We start from the raw sequence: 17,204 nt of genomic DNA, 5'->3' as shown, positions 1-17,204 counted from the left end.
AGGGGGGCCAGCCCCATTGCAAACGGCTGCACAAATTCCCCACGTGGTTGTGGTAGTGATGGGGGGGGGGGGGCTGCTAAAGCGCACCAGTCAGCCCTGCCTGTCCAAACATGCAATACCTCTCCTATTTTGGGGTCGCCCCTTGCCCCCAAAACCTTCTGCAAATGATGTTTTTTAACGGGGGGGGGGCTCCTTGCACTCTTAAAGCGCACCAGCCAGCCCTGCCTGTCTTAACTTTCACCCCCAGCCCTATTTGGGTCACCCCTTGCTCCCCAAACCTTCTGGAAAAAAATTGTGGGGGGGGGGAACCCAGCTTGCAGTCTTAAAGTGCACCAGCCCTACCCGTCCAAACTGTCGCCACCAACCCTATTTGGGGTCAGATCGCCCCTTGCCCACAAGTCTTGTGAAAATGCTGCGGGGGGGGGGGGGCATTCGTGCTCGCCACCCTCCACCCCTGCCGGAATGCAGAAGCTCCGCCGGGCCAGCAACAGTTTGCAGCGCTCCGGTGGTGCAGGAAGGGAGGGAGAAGGCATGCCCATACTCAATGTTGCCCCCACCACGGGGTTCGTCTGCAGCCCACCTGCGCCGCCCCTCCTCCTCCTCCTCCTCCTCCTCTCCCCCCCCCAGCTCATGCATATGAATAGCAACGCATGCGCCGCCCGCCCGCCCGCGCTCCTCCCTCTCCTCCTCCTCCTCCTCCGGCGGCGGCACAGTCAGTGCAGCGAAGCGAGCGAGCGAGCGCGTCCGGGCTGCGCTGCGCGGGTTTTGTTGCGGGGCGGCTTAGCCTCGCTGGCCTTTTCGGGGTGGCCTATGCGTGCGCGTCGGGGGGCGGGCGGGGAGGGGCGGGGAGGGGGCTGAGCGGCGAAGAAAAGGCGCCCCAGAAGACGCGGCCGAGGAAAGAATAGAAAAGAAGAGAAGAGAATAGAAGAGCCGGAGAAGAAAGGAAGGAAGGAAGGGGCGGGGGGCGGCCGGGGCGAGGCGCATAAAAGGCGGCCGGGCGGGCGGCTCCGCATCCGAGCCTGCCTGCTCGCAGCGCCCTCGCTTCGCTTCCCTCCGTGCTTGGAGCCCCCGGGAGCCGAGCCGAGCGTCCCTGGCGCCGAGGGCGCACCGCGGCCGGGCAGGAGGCATGCTCTCCCTCGCTCTCCTGCTGGCGCTGCTCTGGGGGCGCATCCAGGTACGTGCCCCACCCACCCACCCACCCTCGGGTGCCGTCGCCCTGCGTATCCCATCCCGCGCCGGTTTACTCGCGAGGAAGCTCCCCTGCGCTTTACGCGCGTCCCGCTCCCGGCCGTCTCTGCGGGGCCGGCGTGTCGGATTGCTCCCCGGGAGGCTTCTGCTCTTTGCAGCAGCTGCGCGCTGCCCGGGTTTTCACCCTCTTTCCCGGTATCCACCCCACTGGAGACTTTCTCCCTAACTCCTTAGCTGGCCAACCACCTGCCCCCTCCACCGGAGACTTTCTCCCTAACTCCTTGGCCACCCCCTCGCCTCCTTTCGTTGCCTTTTGGGGAAGAAAAGGTCTTCGTTTGGGCTGGCCGGGCTGAGGGGTGGGAGAGCTGCGCCCCTCCCTCCGTGCAGCTTCGGGACAGATTTCTCCTGCATGCACGCTTTGGAAAGGTGGGCAGCCCCGGTGGCTCACGCTCGGCTCTTTTCCCCTCGGGGGGCCTTCCTCCGAACAGGTGACTCTCACCTCCGGCCAGTTCGAGTTCGAGATCCTGTCCATGCAAAATGTCAACGGGGAGCTGCAGAGCGGCCACTGCTGCGACGGGAGCCGCAACCCGGCCGACCGGCGGTGCACCAGGGACGAGTGCGACACGTATTTCAAAGTTTGCCTGAAGGAGTATCAGTCCCGGGTCTCCGCCGGGGGCCCCTGCAGCTTCGGAGCCGGCTCGACCCCCGTGGTCGGTGGGAATACCTTCAATTTGAAATACAGTCGGAATAACGAACGGAACCGGATCGTGCTGCCCTTCAGCTTCGCGTGGCCGGTGAGTCCCGAAGCAAGCTTGGGGGGCGGGGAGAGAGAGAGATGCTTGTACTTAGGGGTCTGGGCAGGGGGATCGAGCAGTCTTGGTGGCCCTTGGTGGCCCCGTGGCTCCCTTTCCGGGTCCCCGCCGTCTGGCTTGGAGGCTAAGCTGGAGCAAGAACCGGTTTCATCTAAGCCTTTTCCGTCTGGTGACTTGACGGGGCGCGTCTTCTGCAGCCTGGGAAAAATCCTACCGTGATAAGATGGTCGGTCTGTTGGTTTCAGAGCCGGCAGGAGAGACCTAAATGGATTGGGCACACGGCTGGTGTGTGTTGTGTGTGTGTTGCGTGCGTAAGCCCCTTGAGAATTAAGAGGGCACGACTTTGGTGCTATTTATTTTACTTTTTTTTCCCCCCCTTCCCGACTTAGTTCTCAGGCCCAGGCGAAGGGGAGGGGCCGCGGGGGCCCAGATCCCTTGGCGGTGGACTGTGGCTTGCCAGAAAAGGGAATGTGCTGGGATCCCTGGATCTCTGCCCGAGGGGAGCCGGTGGCTTCCGAGAAGGATCTCTTTAAGCCGCTTCTCAGGCTGTGGGAGCTGAATAAAGAAGGGGTCCGGCGCTTAGCTATCTCCCCCCCACCTTAATTTCTGATTCACTGCCCACCAGATGTGGACTGACCACTCTGCCACTCCTCTTCTGTGAGCGTGTGTGTGTGTGTGTGTGTGTGTGGGAGGGGATGAGCGTGTGTGTGATTATACCCACTAGACTCTCGCCATGCGCAGACCTGGAAGTTTGCATTTTGGGCAGTGTTTCAGTTTAAGGCTGGCCAGGTCTACTCGGAGATCGCGTTCAAACCCCCTGCGTTTTGCAAGCACCCTGCACGGAGCGCTGACTTCTACGGAAGAAATGTGCAAGGGCGTCTGCCGATCTCACGCCCCCCCCCCCCCGGCCGCAATAAGCCATAACGAGAGGATCCCTCCTCTAAAAACTGGTGCTGCTGCAATCTTTACTCAGCAGCCAGAAGCGGACACTTCTCGGTGCCTTTGACGATGCAGAAGGCGAGGCGCGCCCTCCCCCCCTCTCCCAATTTGTTTCTTGGGAAAAGTGGTGCTGTTGTGCGAATATTAGCTCCGGTACCAAGCAAGATTTAATTTCTCTGGCTCCTTTTTTTTCCCCAATGGAGGGACCACACAGAGGAAAGCCGGAGTGAGTGAGTGCGTAGTCAAATCCCTCCCCCACCCTCCTCCCTCCCCACCCTTTGGCTCCTCCCCATGATCCTGCCATATCCAAAGTACGGTGCCTGTGTCTCAGAAAACCAACTATGTGCTCTTGTTGCTGCCTCCCTGGTCTGGTTCTGCTGTGGAGCAAAACATCAGCCGTAATCCTCCGGGTTTGTTTTTCTGCTCTTTTCCCCTCCCCACTCCCACCTTCTTTTCCCCTTTCTTTCTGCTCATCTTTTTTTTTCTTCTTTGAAGCGCGAAGCTGAGTGCAATATATTTAAAGCGATAGCGCCGCATAAAGTGCGGGATCGCACAAAGCGTTCGTTAAAGCAGGAAGCCCCTGCGACGTAAGTTTCTGCCCGGAAACCGGGATAAAAAACGGTCAACAAGCATCAAAAGTGACGGGGAAGTTTTTTTGCGGGAGTGAAAAGGGCCGTTTGGTGCCCTTAAGCCGCGTAAATTCGTCAGGCCCCTGCTGTGGAGTCTCATTTTAAAACATTGCGAGATGTAAGCTGGCGCGAGGGTTTGCCCAGGGTCTCTTTAATGGATTCTGCATTCCTCTAATGCGTATCTGCAGGTGGGTGGCGACCGCGCGTCCTCGCTCTGTGTCTTGTGCTTTTTTGTGAACCAGCGCGCGTTTGTTTCTCTTATCCCTGGTTGCCAGTAAAATTCCGGTTAGCCAGGAAAGGTGCACGGAGAGAGGGTTGGGAATTCGTCCTGTGGAAGGTCGTCTGACCCGTTGAGTCAAGCCTCTTTGGGGAAGGCTATCTCAGAGGGTTAGTTGTCGCGTACCTGTGGCGATATTCTGGTCTCCCCTTTGTGATTCTTAATGCCATGCAATCCGAGTCTATTGCCTATAAGATTGTTGGCACTCCTACTAGTTTTAGCCAGTCAAGCATTCAACTCTCCACCATTACGCTAGGGAAAGTCCGTGAAGAAAAGGTTACTCTCAGTCTTCACTGGCAAGGCATTCCTTCCAGGAATCTGAGGCCAATTGAAAACTCAGGTGGTGCTTTAGGGTGACGCATCCCCTGGGGCGGTTTTTTCTTTTCCCCTGCTGTCAATCTGGGTCAGATACTCCTCCCATTTTGCTTTTTTTTTTTCCGGAGCGCGAGCACTTCCTACCTTCCTTCCAGGCCCTGACGCCACTCTCAGGGCTTATTTTGGTCAGGGTTTAATCCTCTTATTTGGTTCTGGGACTGTGGAGCCAGGAGGTGTTGTTTTATCTATAACCAGTTGACATATGCCTTCACAGCCTGAAAGATGGTAATAATTGTTCTCCTGGACTACAGTTCCCATAATCCCCTGCCAGCATGATGCTGGCAGTCCATAGGATCTGTAGTCCATAACATCTGGAGGGCCGCGAATTTGACACCTGTGCTCCAGAGGAACGGTTGCGTATGCAGTCTGGCTGATTTAGCTCTAGGTTAAATCTCCATCCATTTCTTGGTCGGTAAATGAGTACCTAGCACATAGCTAGGGGGTAAAGAATAGCCGTGAAAGCTTAAATGGCAAACTACTCCCACAGCCAACCGGCGAAATCACTGCTCGCAGTGGTACCCCAGGACTGAAGGGGAAACTTTACCTTTAATTCTCTACTAGGAAGCATCTTCCAAGATGAGGAGAAAGAAATTTTGCGAGTTTGCTGGTCGTGCTACTGGGGCTGCCGGAAACTCTCACCTCACCCAGCTGTTTTCGGTAGCTGGCAGTTTGTCACAAAGCACCCCCCAAACCCCAATAATAACACAATTCTCTTTCCCAGTGGCTCAGAGGAAACTGTCCTTGTTTGCAATGGGCCTGGTTTTTGGAACGGTCCCGCACCGTGTCTCTTTCCCCCAAAGTGCTTCCATGCGCGCTCTGCCACCAACCATGGGGCGTAAGGATAAAAATCGGGCTCCTCGCTTCAGCTCGCAGAGCAGCCTCCGCCTCCCAGATCCCTAAAACGCAAGTTCTGCCGCGATTTCCTGACAGATCGGCCTTTTACGACTTTGACGGGAGCCACTGCAATAATTCCCGGTCTTGCCTGTTTTTTGATGTCAGCCCCGTGGGTAACGGTGGCGGTAAAGATGGAGGTTGTAAATTTCCTTTAAGAGCTCGGAGGTTTGCATCGGTTGCTAGGAGACAGGGCGGCGAACCGGCGGCGTGCAGGGAAGGCAGGAGCCATCCAGAAGACGGCACCTGCACCAGTGGCCACGATAACAATACGGGGGAGCGCAAATGCAGTTGCGTATTGGAAAAGCAAGGTTGGCTCGTGAGCCTTTGACTATTCCTTTCTGCAAGATGGAGCCCCATGCAGAGTTTTCTCCCCTTAACTGAAAGAATCCACAGGGATTTGCTGCAGGGCAAAGGGGTTGATTTTGGATCTGTCTGAATTCTGGGAGCTGCTTTCCTGCGTGTGTGTATATGTGTGGCAATACCTTTAGAGGCCCTAAGCCCTGCTTTCTAATTCCTAATTGACGGTGAACATCTGACGCTTTTCTTGAGCTCACAGTGCTTTCCCGGCACACTTGTGAGTTGTGAATGTGGTTTTGTCCCCCAATCTCAGGATTCAGAGGTTTTTCTTTTGCTTGCAACAGCCATCTTGGGTGCCCTGCTAAGGTGGGATACCAGGTCTGTAATGCAATAAAAAATAAAGTTTAAAAAATGAGCTGCGAGTGTTTGCCTACAGTGCACCAGGGTTGCTCTGCAAACAATACACACCGAGGATTTACTTAGCCCTCGCAAGCGAAGAGGCGATAGCCATCTTAACCAGCCCTACTCTCTAGCTGGGGAAAGATTTTGCCAAGCAGCCGTTTTTCTTGAAGGTCTGCTGTTGAGGAAACCCCAAATCTTGCTGAGTTATGCCAGACGTTTCTTTGGAGACGCCCTTCCAGTTTCCTTGTCTGATCTTTATCAAAGGGTCTTCAACCTGCCTCTCCCCACCCCCCCCCCCCCCCATCAGATTATCATTGAGTTCCGTCCTCTCCCCATTCAGAATTCCTGCTGTCATTCAGCCAGTATGTAACTTCGAAAGCGAATTTTTGTGAAAAAAATTCGTTTGGACCAATGTTGGGAAATCTCTGCATCCAGTTTCAAAACAAAAAAAAAAAAAGGAAAGAAAGAGCAGCAGTAAAAGCGGAAGCGATGAATGGGAAGAACAAGCGGAATGCGAAAATACTAATGGTATTTTTAATGAGACCGAGTCGACAGCGGAGCAGATAATTGTTTAGATTAAGTGTTGACACTGTAACCAACTCGCTCGGTGTTGGATTTCAGTTCGGTTTGGGAGAGGCTTGTAATCCGGATATGGAGCACCGGACGAACTGGTTGTGGATGAATAATTTTTACGCTCGTTGCAATTAGCTGGTCGGGATGCGCAGCGGGTCTCCTTCCAGTGGGCACGGCTTTTCCGTCCCCTCCCTCCCGACAGTGTTTTACAGACGGATCCTGGGCAGAGTTGAGGGCATCTGGAACTCATGAGAACACAAGGGCTGAGTCTCCCTTCGCTCTCCGTAGGGCTGGGCTACTAAAAAGTTGGCGCACGTCCAGCGTTGGCTCCATACCTTATAATAAAGCTGCTGTCCGGGGCCTGCTTGGAATGAATTCCAGCGCGGCAGACTTCTGAGCAAACGCGCTTGTTGGATCATGCTGGGAGAACCGTCCTTCTCAGGATTTTATTTTCCCCTCGGGAATTGAGTGGTCCCGTGTGACTGTAAAGCATTAGATAGGGTAAATTAACTTCGGTAAGTTTCAGATGTTCGTTGACGCGATTCCCATCGCCGAAGTATTACGCATTACGGGAATTGTAGTCCATGAACATCTGAAGCGCCAGAGTTGGACACCTCTGGCCTAGAGTGCCAGGTTTGCTACAAGACCCTCTGTGGACATGATATTTGAAGGAGGGGGCGTATCATTTAGGTTCGAATGACCTGAAATTGAATGCAGTGCTATACATGTAGACATGTGCTTACCGTGTTTCCCCGAATATAAGACAGTGTCTTATATTAATTTTGCCCTAAAGCATTGCGTCTTATTTTCATAGAGGATGCCCTGGCTTTTTCCTGTGTTCTGTTCGTCGGGCATGCTTCCAAACAAAAAACTTTGCTATGTCTTACTTTCGGGGATGCCTTGTTTCGCAAATTTGCCAAACACCTCTACTTCACGCTTCTATTTTCGGGGATGTTCCATATTCGTAAACAGGGTAAAGGGGTCAGCCAATGCTGCGAAGCGGTGACGGGGAGTGCCCTGAAGTCTGTTTCCCCATGCGAAACCTTCCACCACAGTGTGGTCTCTATAGCTGGCAGGGTTTCCGTGCTGCAGAATGAGTGTTGTTTGGGGTACGAAGCTCGCTCAGACTCCCAGCGCTCGTCTGTGGTCCAACCTTCTTCTGCTGACGTGATTCAAATTTTGCAAACTTTATTTAAATAATTTGTTTACGTTCTTTTCCATGCAACTTTCCACCTCTCCGGCCACGGTGTCCCCCCCGCCAGCTTGGCCCGGTTTCTCTCGCAAGTCAATGAATATGGAAGGAGCGCTCTCTTGTTCGGGCTTGCTGGATGGTTCGTCTCCCCCCCCCCCCCGCTTCCAAAACACACACAGTTTTTTCGTGCTTGGCTGGCTGGCAGGTATTCCGTCTATTAACCTTGTTACCCTGTTGTAACAGGTGCGTTTAATGACCAAAGCCCTGCTTTAAACAGGTAGAGAGGCTCAGCAGCTGAGAATAGCGGGGTAATCTTCTTGGTTCAGAGGGCTTTAAACAGACTATTGACATCCGGGCGTGCTCTAAAGATACGGGGCGGAGAAGGCATTGTTCTGCAAATGGCTGATTTGGGGAGGGAGGGAGTTGCATGTCATGCAGCTGAGATCAATTTAGGAAAATGGGCTGGAAGAGAAAGATGCCACCATTCCTTGACTTCTTTTTGTCCCGTTTTTTCCCCCCAAAGGCGGTCTCTTTCTCCTTTTCTTCTTTTTTTTTGTTTAGTTTGCTTAATGCACCAGCTTCTGGTCGCCGAGGATACTGCAGCCCGGCTACCCAGACGTGGAGGCGTTGCGGCAAACGCCACCCCCGTGTAACAATAAAACGCGCTCCATACTGACGGCAGGGAGGATTACCCGACATAATGCGGCCCTATCCAAGAATAATGCGCACGCAGGGCCGGCTACAGGAAACAGCCGTAGACTCAGCATAGTTTGGCTCCCGGACAAACCGGGCCCCGGCTGTGCACAATGAGCATTTCAGCAACGCTTCACAATGCCACTGCCAGCAACAGCGGTCTGCTGGGTGGGTCAGAGGTGGTGCAGGGAGGACAGCGGCCTCTTCTCTCCAGAAGTGTTGGGGAAGTGCATTGTCTTGGGGTTCACTTGCTAACCGGCCTGTTGTTTGGGAAGATGCTGGCACCTCTCTTACCGCTGGTTGCTGCGGCGGGCTCCGCAGGAATGTATTGGGGTGCGCGTACCAGCTGCTGAGAAAAAGTCCTTTAAGCAATTCCTCTGCTCTGACCAATATTGCTAGATCTCCGAGGTCTTGCCGCGGTCTTCATCCCTACACACCTCCCGAGTCGTGGTTTCAGGCTCGCTCGCCCTTCTTTGTTGATGGGGTGGTTGAACATCACTGAACGGTGTTTGGAATCGTGCACTCAGAATTATTTTCCTTTCAAGAACTGAAGTACCTCTGAGACTTGTCCATGCGTTCAGCCCCACTCTGTTTAGTTCCCGGGCAGAAATGGGCCAACCTGCCAAAGCCGCCACGCCTGTTTCTGGAGACTTTTTTTTTGCAAAAAACTTTGCACCGTCAAACAAGCCCGCGCAAGTTAAGTGTGCTCATTGGGTCTTGGCTGTTTCATGTATACCAGAAGTAGGTTTCAAAAGCATTTTTCCCGTTCCCGATCTGCCCTTGAAGCCCATGTAACTTCTTTGTTGGAATGAACAGTTTGGGCCTATACTCCCTGGCTCTTGCAGTGCTGAGGATATCATCCTTGAGGGATGTTCTCGCCAGTTTCAGGGACCCGTTGGAGGTGCTCAGTTCAGATAGCATGGGCAGCCAGTCCTTCCTGCTGCATTTCTTTTTCGATAGAGGCCCACCGTAAAGTTTTCCAGATACTATGATCATTACCTGCGCCCCGCCACTGGCCATGTTGGCAGGGCTTATTGACGTAGTCCGCGAACATCTGGAGAGCCGTAGGTTGCAGACCCCTGTTCTAGAGACTCTTGGCAAGTCAAAATGGCGTTGCCTTTGTCAGTTAAACGTTCGGTGGCTTGAGCTGGCTTGGGTTATCTTCCCAGAGGCCTTTTGAGAGAAAATCCTCTCAAACACATCAGTCTAGGGAATTGGTAGGGAGAATTTTTTTGCACGAGATAGAGAATTCCCATCAGCCTCTGCCAGCATGGCCAATTGGCAGGGGCTGATGGGAATTGTAGTCCATAACATCTGGAGTGCCAAAGGTTCGCCACCATGGGTCTAGATCAGTGTATGAATCCCTCCTCCGCCATCTTGAGCCAGTCACATGTCTCAGATGTTAGTACAGTCAGTTGAGGTGCAGCGCTTGAGGAAACAGTATGCTTCCGCATTAGAATATAGTCCCAAACTCATATGTTGCTGCTTGCTGCCTTTGTCAGAATGATTATGCTGTGTGTTATTGAACGCAGTTCTTCAATGCAAGAGCTTTTATCATTCACGGACGACTATCATCAGACTTTCAAACAGATGGCGGGAGCAGAGCTAGGTGGGCAGTAGGACCCTCCTACAACAAAGGAGGTCTAGCATGTTGAATTGGGGAGCAGAGGAATATGCAACCTATTAATATCTTTTTTTCTGAGGCAGAGGACAGCATAATGTAACTTGCCAGGTTGTGGCGAGGATAAAATGGAGGGGGGGGGGGCCCAGATACCCTGTGGGGAAAGGTGAGCTAAAAATGCAGTCAGGAGCGAGCTACTTGCATGCTTTGCTTCCCCAAACTCTTCTTGGTTGGCAAGCTGATTAATTTTGGCCCCTAACCTTCCATTGGGTGTACGTACGCACAGACCCTTCTCCCTCCTCTGAGAAACTGTGTGGTGTCGTAGTTAGAATGCGGAACTACGATCTGTGAGACTCGGGTTCCGTTCCCCACTCTCCCATGAAATGTCCTGGGTGACTTTGGGTGGAGGGAAGGCTCCTGGCATACCCTACCTCCCAGAGTGTTTGATATGAGGAGCTCTCCGGCCACTTTGAGGCAGGCAATGGCAAACCACCTCCAAACATCTCTTGAAAGCCTTCCAGCAGAGGTGTCCAACTCTGGTGCTTCAGATGTTCATGGACTACAATTCCCATCAGCCCCTGATGGGAATTGTAGTCCATGAACATCTGAAGTGCCAGAGTTGGATACCTCTGCCCTATGGGGTTGCCATAAGTTGTCTGTGACTTGGCTGCGTATTATGTATTAATATCTCGCTCAGTTAAGGCAGTGAAACTACCAATTTTAAGTAAAGAATGATGTAGCCCTCTCTTAAAACCCTCTCCAGAGGTGTGGTCTTCCTCACAGCGTTCAGTGACTTGACCAATATGGTTCCATCTTGCTTTGACTGACATTTATCCCAGCTATTCCTGGAGCAGGGGAGGATCAGAGAGCTGTGTTGGTATGGCGGCAAGCAGCGTCCGCAGCACAGTCGTATTCTCGGACTTCGCTTACGGCTATTAAGTGAGCATGAGTGTTTCCAGAAGACTGCGTTTTTCAGCTGAGTGATGAGCTGTGGATTCAGGCCAGACAATACGGGATTTGTGTAAAGATCTGGAGTTCCCTGCCACAGGGATGTGGCGATGACGTGTAGCATATATTGCTTTGAAAGAGGAATTAGATCCATGAAGAAGAATTTTTTGTGATACCCTGCTTTTCTCTCAAAAGTGGCTTTCAAACGCCTTCCCTTCCTCTCCCCGCAGCCTAGCAGGCTTCATGTGCAGGAGCAAGGCAACAAATCCGGTCCACCAGATAAAAGTCCACCACTCGTGTGGAGGAGTAGGGAATCGAACCCAGTTCTCCAGGTTAGAGTCCCATCACTCTTAACTTCTGCACTGGCTCATGGTGGAGAGGGCCCATTACTAGCTATGATGGATCAATGTTATGGGGGGAAGGCCGTGACAGCAGAAAGCACCCCTGTCCTTGGGGGCTTCGCTGTGGGCCTTCCAGCATGGCCCCTGTGGGGAAGAGGATGCTCGACTCAAGAAACCGTTGGGCTGATCCAGCAGGGCTCCTCCAGCGCTGTAATTACTGTAAAACTCTAGGCCAAGCGTTGCAAGCTGGAAAATCCTGCTCTGCTACATGCCGCACCAGCCGCTATGGGGTAGACTTGAACCTGGGACCTTCAGATAAAATCGGAGCTACAAAGTACAGTAAGTCATTACGGCTATCGCTAGGGGAAAACCAACCCAGGGTGAGGTGCGTGGGAAAGGGAACCACAGTCAGTGAGAGTCAGAATCGCGGCTGGGGCTTTTCCCAGACTCAAGGAATGCAGCCGGGGCTGCGAAGGTGGATGCCGGTTATGGGGGGCGGGGGAGTGTTTCACCCTAAGTCGACTTGAAAGGGAGCGTTGGTTTCAGGTTTCTGGACAGGGGCAAGGTAGGCCTTTCTTGTGTGAGCTTGGTTGTAAAAGGCAGGGAGAGAGCCCTTTAGTTCTAATGCACTATTGATATATTTTTTTCCAAAGAAGGTGTAAATACTGGACAGGGAATGCAGCACCTCTCTTGAAAGTTCTTGAATCCTTGGGAGAAATTCCTGACCCACCGTGGAATCACCTGCTCTTTATGGTTTTGGTGTTGGGTGCAAAGATATCGTCCCCTTTAAGGAAGACAAAAACATTTCGCAGTTATGCGGAGGAAGAGTGGAAGTCTTGCTAAGAGGGTTGGTTTAAGGCAGGGGTCTTCAAACTATGGCCCTCCAGATGTTCGTAGACTACAGTTCCCATGAGCCCTACCACTTGGCCATGCTGGCAGGGGCTGATGGGAATTGTAGTCCATGAACATCTGGAGGGCCATAGTTTGAAGACTCCTGGTTTAAGGTCTCTGAAAAGTTCTTGGATCCTTGGGAGAAATTCCAGGCCCACCTTGGAAGCCCCTGCGCCTTATTGGGTGCAAAGGTATTGGGTGCACCCCCTAAGGATGATCAAGACATTTCGCAGTTACGTGGAGAACGAATGGAAGTCTTTCCAAAAGGCATCGGTTTAAGGTCATGAGCTGTAGCCTACTGGTATTTTAGTGGGAGGCGGGTGTTCAGAATCGCCTGTGTTGCTGTTTCGTTGGGGGTGGGTACAATGGGCCACCACCCATTGGTGGGCTAGGTATTTTGGTAGAAGGGGGGGCACCCAAAGCTCTGACAAGGGATGGGTTATAATAGAGGCCATCTAGTGACTTAGCACACAGAGGCCCTGAAAAGGAGAGGGCTGTTCTGCCACAAAGCTGTTCAGTGCGGGGCAAAGACAGTGTCCTCAAATTACCATTTGCCCCAAGCAAGAGTCGAACCGGACGACCAGTGGGGAGTTCCAAGGCACTTAGCACCAGCAGTAAGAGCTCTCAGATGTTTTTTTTAGATGGGGAGCGCTGCGCCAGGGGTGTGTATAGGGGCTTAAACTCGCTTCTGGCCGAGGTCTGGATCCAAATGCCCCTCCCACAATGCTAAAATAGGAGTGTCCAAACTATAACCGTCCAGATGTTAATGGACTATGAGTCCCATAAGCTTTGCCAATTGGTCATGCTGGCAGGGGCTGGTGGGAATTGTAGTCCACGAACCTTCAGAGGGCCATAGTTTGAATACCCCTGCTCTAAAATCAAGATCTCCAGACTGGTTGTATCGTTTGGCTAGCCTTTGGCTGGCAGATTTCTAATGGGGTGAAGGGGACATGATTCAGCTGACAAATGTTATTGTTGGTCTTCCCTGCAAGTAACAAGAGCTCCAATCTTACGCTTCATTACGCTCCTTGGGATGGACATCTGAGTCGACGTGCTTAGTAATGGCGAACCAGTGATACACATGTCGAAGGTGACACACCGCAATGTTTTGGGTGACATTCCAGCATTCGCCAACGATGATTCTCCCTTTTTGGTTGAGTCATTTTTGTAAAGATTTGATGTTTCTTGATATAATACATGGCACCACATGATTGTGGACTGTATTCTTAAAAAACAAATGGCTATGAAAAGGAGTGCTTCGGTTTTGTTCGGGGCGGGGGTGGGCAGTATCACACCAGCTGAGTCGAGTTAGGTGACCCACTGAGCCCAAAAGATTTGCCTTTGCTCCCTGAAGTACTACTTGTTTGATACCAGTAGGACGTGTGGTAGCCTTTTGGGGCCTAGTTCGCAATGAGGTGGTAAACCTGTGCCCAGACCACACACTTCATTTGGGGGGTGGGTGGGATATGAGTGACTGTCCCACAATATAAAAACACCTGGGGAGTCTGAGTGTTTGGAGAGGAATTTTATCCTAACCTTTTCCCTACCATAGAAGTTTATGTGCGGCCAGATGTTCAATCACGTGAATCCTTATCTTCCACATGAAGATCTACACCATAGGTGTCAAACTTCCGGCCCTCCAGATGTTATGGACTACAGTTCCCATGATGCTGGCAGGGGATGATGGGAACTGTAGTCCATAATATCTGGAGGGCCGCGAGTTTGGCACACATTTCTTGATGACAGCGAGGCCACAGAGTTAGCCACGTGTGGCAACAAACCTGGGATTGTGATTCAGGTTTATGGGATAAACACGAGCAAGGCCCACTGACAGGTAACTTCAGTTTAGGGTCTGGATTAAACTAAGGTGTCCCTCTTCTTTTCTCATCCTTAAAAATCCTGCCAGGCCCATTTCCACGTTGTTTTTGTGTACCGTCTTAAGCTGCCTCCCCACGCATGGCAGAGCTGTGGCACTGCAGCGGTGTTGTGCAACTGAATTTTCCTGCGTGGACAAGGCACGCTTGCAAACGACGCCTCTGTTGCAATCTCCAAATGCGTGGCGGCAGCCTCAGTATCTCCCAACTAGTCTAGTGCCTTGTGGTCAAGGTCACAGTTGTGGTAATTAATTGGGGTGAGGATGTGATAGTTCAGCGGTCTCCGAGCACCTCGGTCTGATGGCACCAGGTTCAGGATGTGGAATTCTCACGTCTGGCTGGCGTATTTATTCAGAGATGTCCAAGGGTCAGACATGGGCATGGGAAAATTTAAGCCTCTTTGCTGTGCGCCTGCATTCCTCGGATATCTTAATTGTTGATCTATAGAACGGGGATTGATGCGCACCTCTTAACCCTCTAGCATCTTGGCGGTGCAGAGCCGTCTGAGTCAAAGGACCGTTGGGGGTTCCGCAGCGGCCTGGGTTTGTATCGGGCAGGTCACTTTTGCTGCCTCGGTTACAAAGCTGCCGGTGTGAGATCGCTTCTGCTAAGCCGATATGGCATGCAGCCCCTGGTCGTAATTGATTATGGGGGCACTGGAATTTGGGGAGGGGTCGTGAGTCCAAAGCGCGATCGCCGCTGGACTGTGCCGGGTCACCCACAAGGGGATTTTCACCACCCGGCCAAAAAAGTTAGATAAGTTTCTCTCTAAAAAATAACTTTTCTAGGCTGGTGAATAGAAGCGTTCTTTTTGTTTTGTTTGAAAACACGCCTTGCTGCAGCAAAATCCGTGTTGAAAATGCTAATGCAGGTATGTCATCCCAATAATACCATGCTCTGCCATTCCTTTCTCCCCTTGGGGTGAGGTGTGTTTGTAAATAATGCCAAGATCCAGGCAGGAAACAGCGCTGTGCCTTTAAAGCAGAATCTCTTCTCCAACGATTGTGCAAGGCCGCAAAGAAAACATCCTCTAAACTGGAGGTAGCTGGAGTGACCATAATTGGGACTTCGGGGTTTTTTTTTTCTTTGTAGGGGTGGTGGTGTTCTGTTTTGATGGTATGCTTCCAGCTTGCTCCGACATGTTGCAGCGCTGTGTGTTGACATGGGCAGAGCACCGTAGCAATTAACCCAAGGCGGAAGAACCACCTTCGGGTTGCGTGGGTTGCGTGTTTGTGCGTCGTGTTTCCAGTTCGCATTGTTGTGGGGGGAATGGTACCGTCGTGCCCCGCGGGGGTTCTCTTTGTGGGTCGAAAAGTTGTGCGTTTGCTCTGCGACTTGAGGAAGGAAGCCGGTTAGCGGTGTGGTGGAAACAAAATCAGAATGCCCCCCCAAAAATTTTTTTTTGGGGGGGGGGGGTTCAGTCGCTCTTTGCAAGACAGGCGCATGCCGCAGCTTGCCCAGATATGCTTACTTTTCGACGCATTTTCCCACAGTTATCAGTGAACGAAATGGAATCCTTGTCTGCTTTCAATATGAAACATATTTAGGCTGCCGTCCAACACTGTGTCTATTTAAAAAAAACTCACCAAAGAAACCCCTGGCTTCCCTCCCCCTTCGTTCAGCGGCTGCCTGCTGAGCGAAGTCGTGAGAAATGAATTTGCTGTTGACTTTCTTCTCCTGAAAAAAAAAAGAAAGGAGGCCCAGCCTCATGCCTACACCTTGCAGTTGTTTGCTTTTCTTTCACGAAAAGCTGTTTGTTTCTGGCAGTCTTTAATTCCCTTCTGTCGCTCTGGCCAGACGGACGGATACTGACTGCTAACAGTGTCGTTGAGGCGTGAGGCAAATTTGCACTCCTGAGTCACAGCGCTCGCTCTTGCTGCCCAAGTTAAACATCTGAACAGTTATTTCCTTTCCACACAGTTATAGTGACCTAATGGTTACACCTGGTCACTGGAATTCTTGGCACTTTTTTTTCGAGGTGCAACCTTGCAGAACCACGTAAAACATGGTTGGGGCCTTGTTCTTCCAGAGCATCTCAGCTTCTGTCCCTCAGCTTCTGGCTTGTGGACTTGTTCTTCCAGAGCATCTCAGCTTCTGTCCCTCAGCTTCTGGCTTGTGGCCTTGTCATTCCAGAGCATCTCAGCTTCTGTCCCTCAGCTTCTGGCTTGTGGCCTTGTCATTCCAGAGCATCTCAGCTTCTGTCCCTCAGCTTCTGGCTTGTGGACTTGTTCTTCCAGAGCATCTCAGCTTCTGTCCCTCAGCTTCTGGTTTGTGGCCTTGTTATTCCAGAGCATCTCAGCTTCTGTCCCTCAGCTTCTGGCTTGTGGACTTGTTCTTCCAGAGCATCTCAGCTTCTGTCCCTCAGCTTCTGGCTTGTGGACTTGTTCTTCCAGAGCATCTCAGCTTCTGTCCCTCAGCTTCTGGCTTGTGGACTTGTTCTTCCAGAGCATCTCAGCTTCTGTCCCTCAGCTTCTGGTTTGTGGCCTTGTTATTCCAGAGCATCTCAGCTTCTGTCCCTCAGCTTCTGGTTTGTGGCCTTGTTATTCCAGAGCATCTCAGCTTCTGTCCCTCAGCTTCTGGTTTGTGGCCTTGTTATTCCAGAGCATCTCAGCTTCTGTCCCTCAGCTTCTGGCTTGTGGACTTGTTCTTCCAGAGCATCTCAGCTTCTGTCCCTCAGCTTCTGGCTTGTGGACTTGTTCTTCCAGAGCATCTCAGCTTCTGTCCCTCAGAAATAATCACAAGCCAGACATCTGGGCAAATGGCACTTCACTCCAGTTGAGCATTGGGGTGCTCCTAACCATTCTTGCCGAAAGGAGCTTTTTGGGCTGGTTGAAAGCAAGCTTTCCCTCAGCGTTCACCTCAGATACCCAGGGACCTTAAGTTCAACAGGTGGACTAGAAGGGGTTTGATATGGACCTGTTAGTTCTGAGGACATCCAGGATCAGCAAGCTCTGTGTGAGCCAAGCGGCTCTCAGAAGCAGCCCCCCCCCCTTTTTCCTCTGTTATTTTTTTTCTTCTTCTACTTTTTCAGTTTGCTTTTCTTTTATTATGATGACGATTGCCTGGGATTACCTTTTTATCTGTTTAATCTTTTCGGTGAATTTTGTTGGCAAAATAAATAAGTAAATAAATATTTTTTAAAAGATCATTGAAAGCCGAGTTCTGAATTTTCCCATGACTAGGGAGTGTGTTAACTGCCTAAATATCCTCTACAACTCTGGGGCCTTTGAGGAGTTGCCAGGGGGCGGGAAGGCGGGC

At 51.8% G+C, this 17,204-nt stretch overlaps 1 protein-coding gene across 2 annotated transcripts in view; it reads left to right on the top strand.

Annotated features, from left to right (window-relative positions):
* The first annotated feature begins 714 nt into the window (after positions 1-714).
* The window catches only part of JAG1 (jagged canonical Notch ligand 1), a 75,612-nt gene continuing 59,122 nt past the window's right edge, over positions 715-17,204 (top strand). For both annotated transcript variants that reach the window (XM_048501240.1, XM_048501232.1), the window contains exons 1-2: positions 715-1,174; positions 1,677-1,982. In XM_048501240.1, the coding sequence (XP_048357197.1) occupies positions 1,127-1,174; positions 1,677-1,982 (354 nt within the window). In that variant the 5' untranslated portion in view covers positions 715-1,126. The remainder of the gene's footprint in view (positions 1,175-1,676; positions 1,983-17,204) is intronic.

The sequence above is a fragment of the Sphaerodactylus townsendi genome, linkage group LG01 (assembly GCF_021028975.2).
Source record: "Sphaerodactylus townsendi isolate TG3544 linkage group LG01, MPM_Stown_v2.3, whole genome shotgun sequence".
Classification (NCBI taxonomy): Eukaryota; Metazoa; Chordata; class Lepidosauria; order Squamata; family Sphaerodactylidae; genus Sphaerodactylus; species Sphaerodactylus townsendi.
This window is presented reverse-complemented; position numbering and strand designations above follow the sequence as displayed.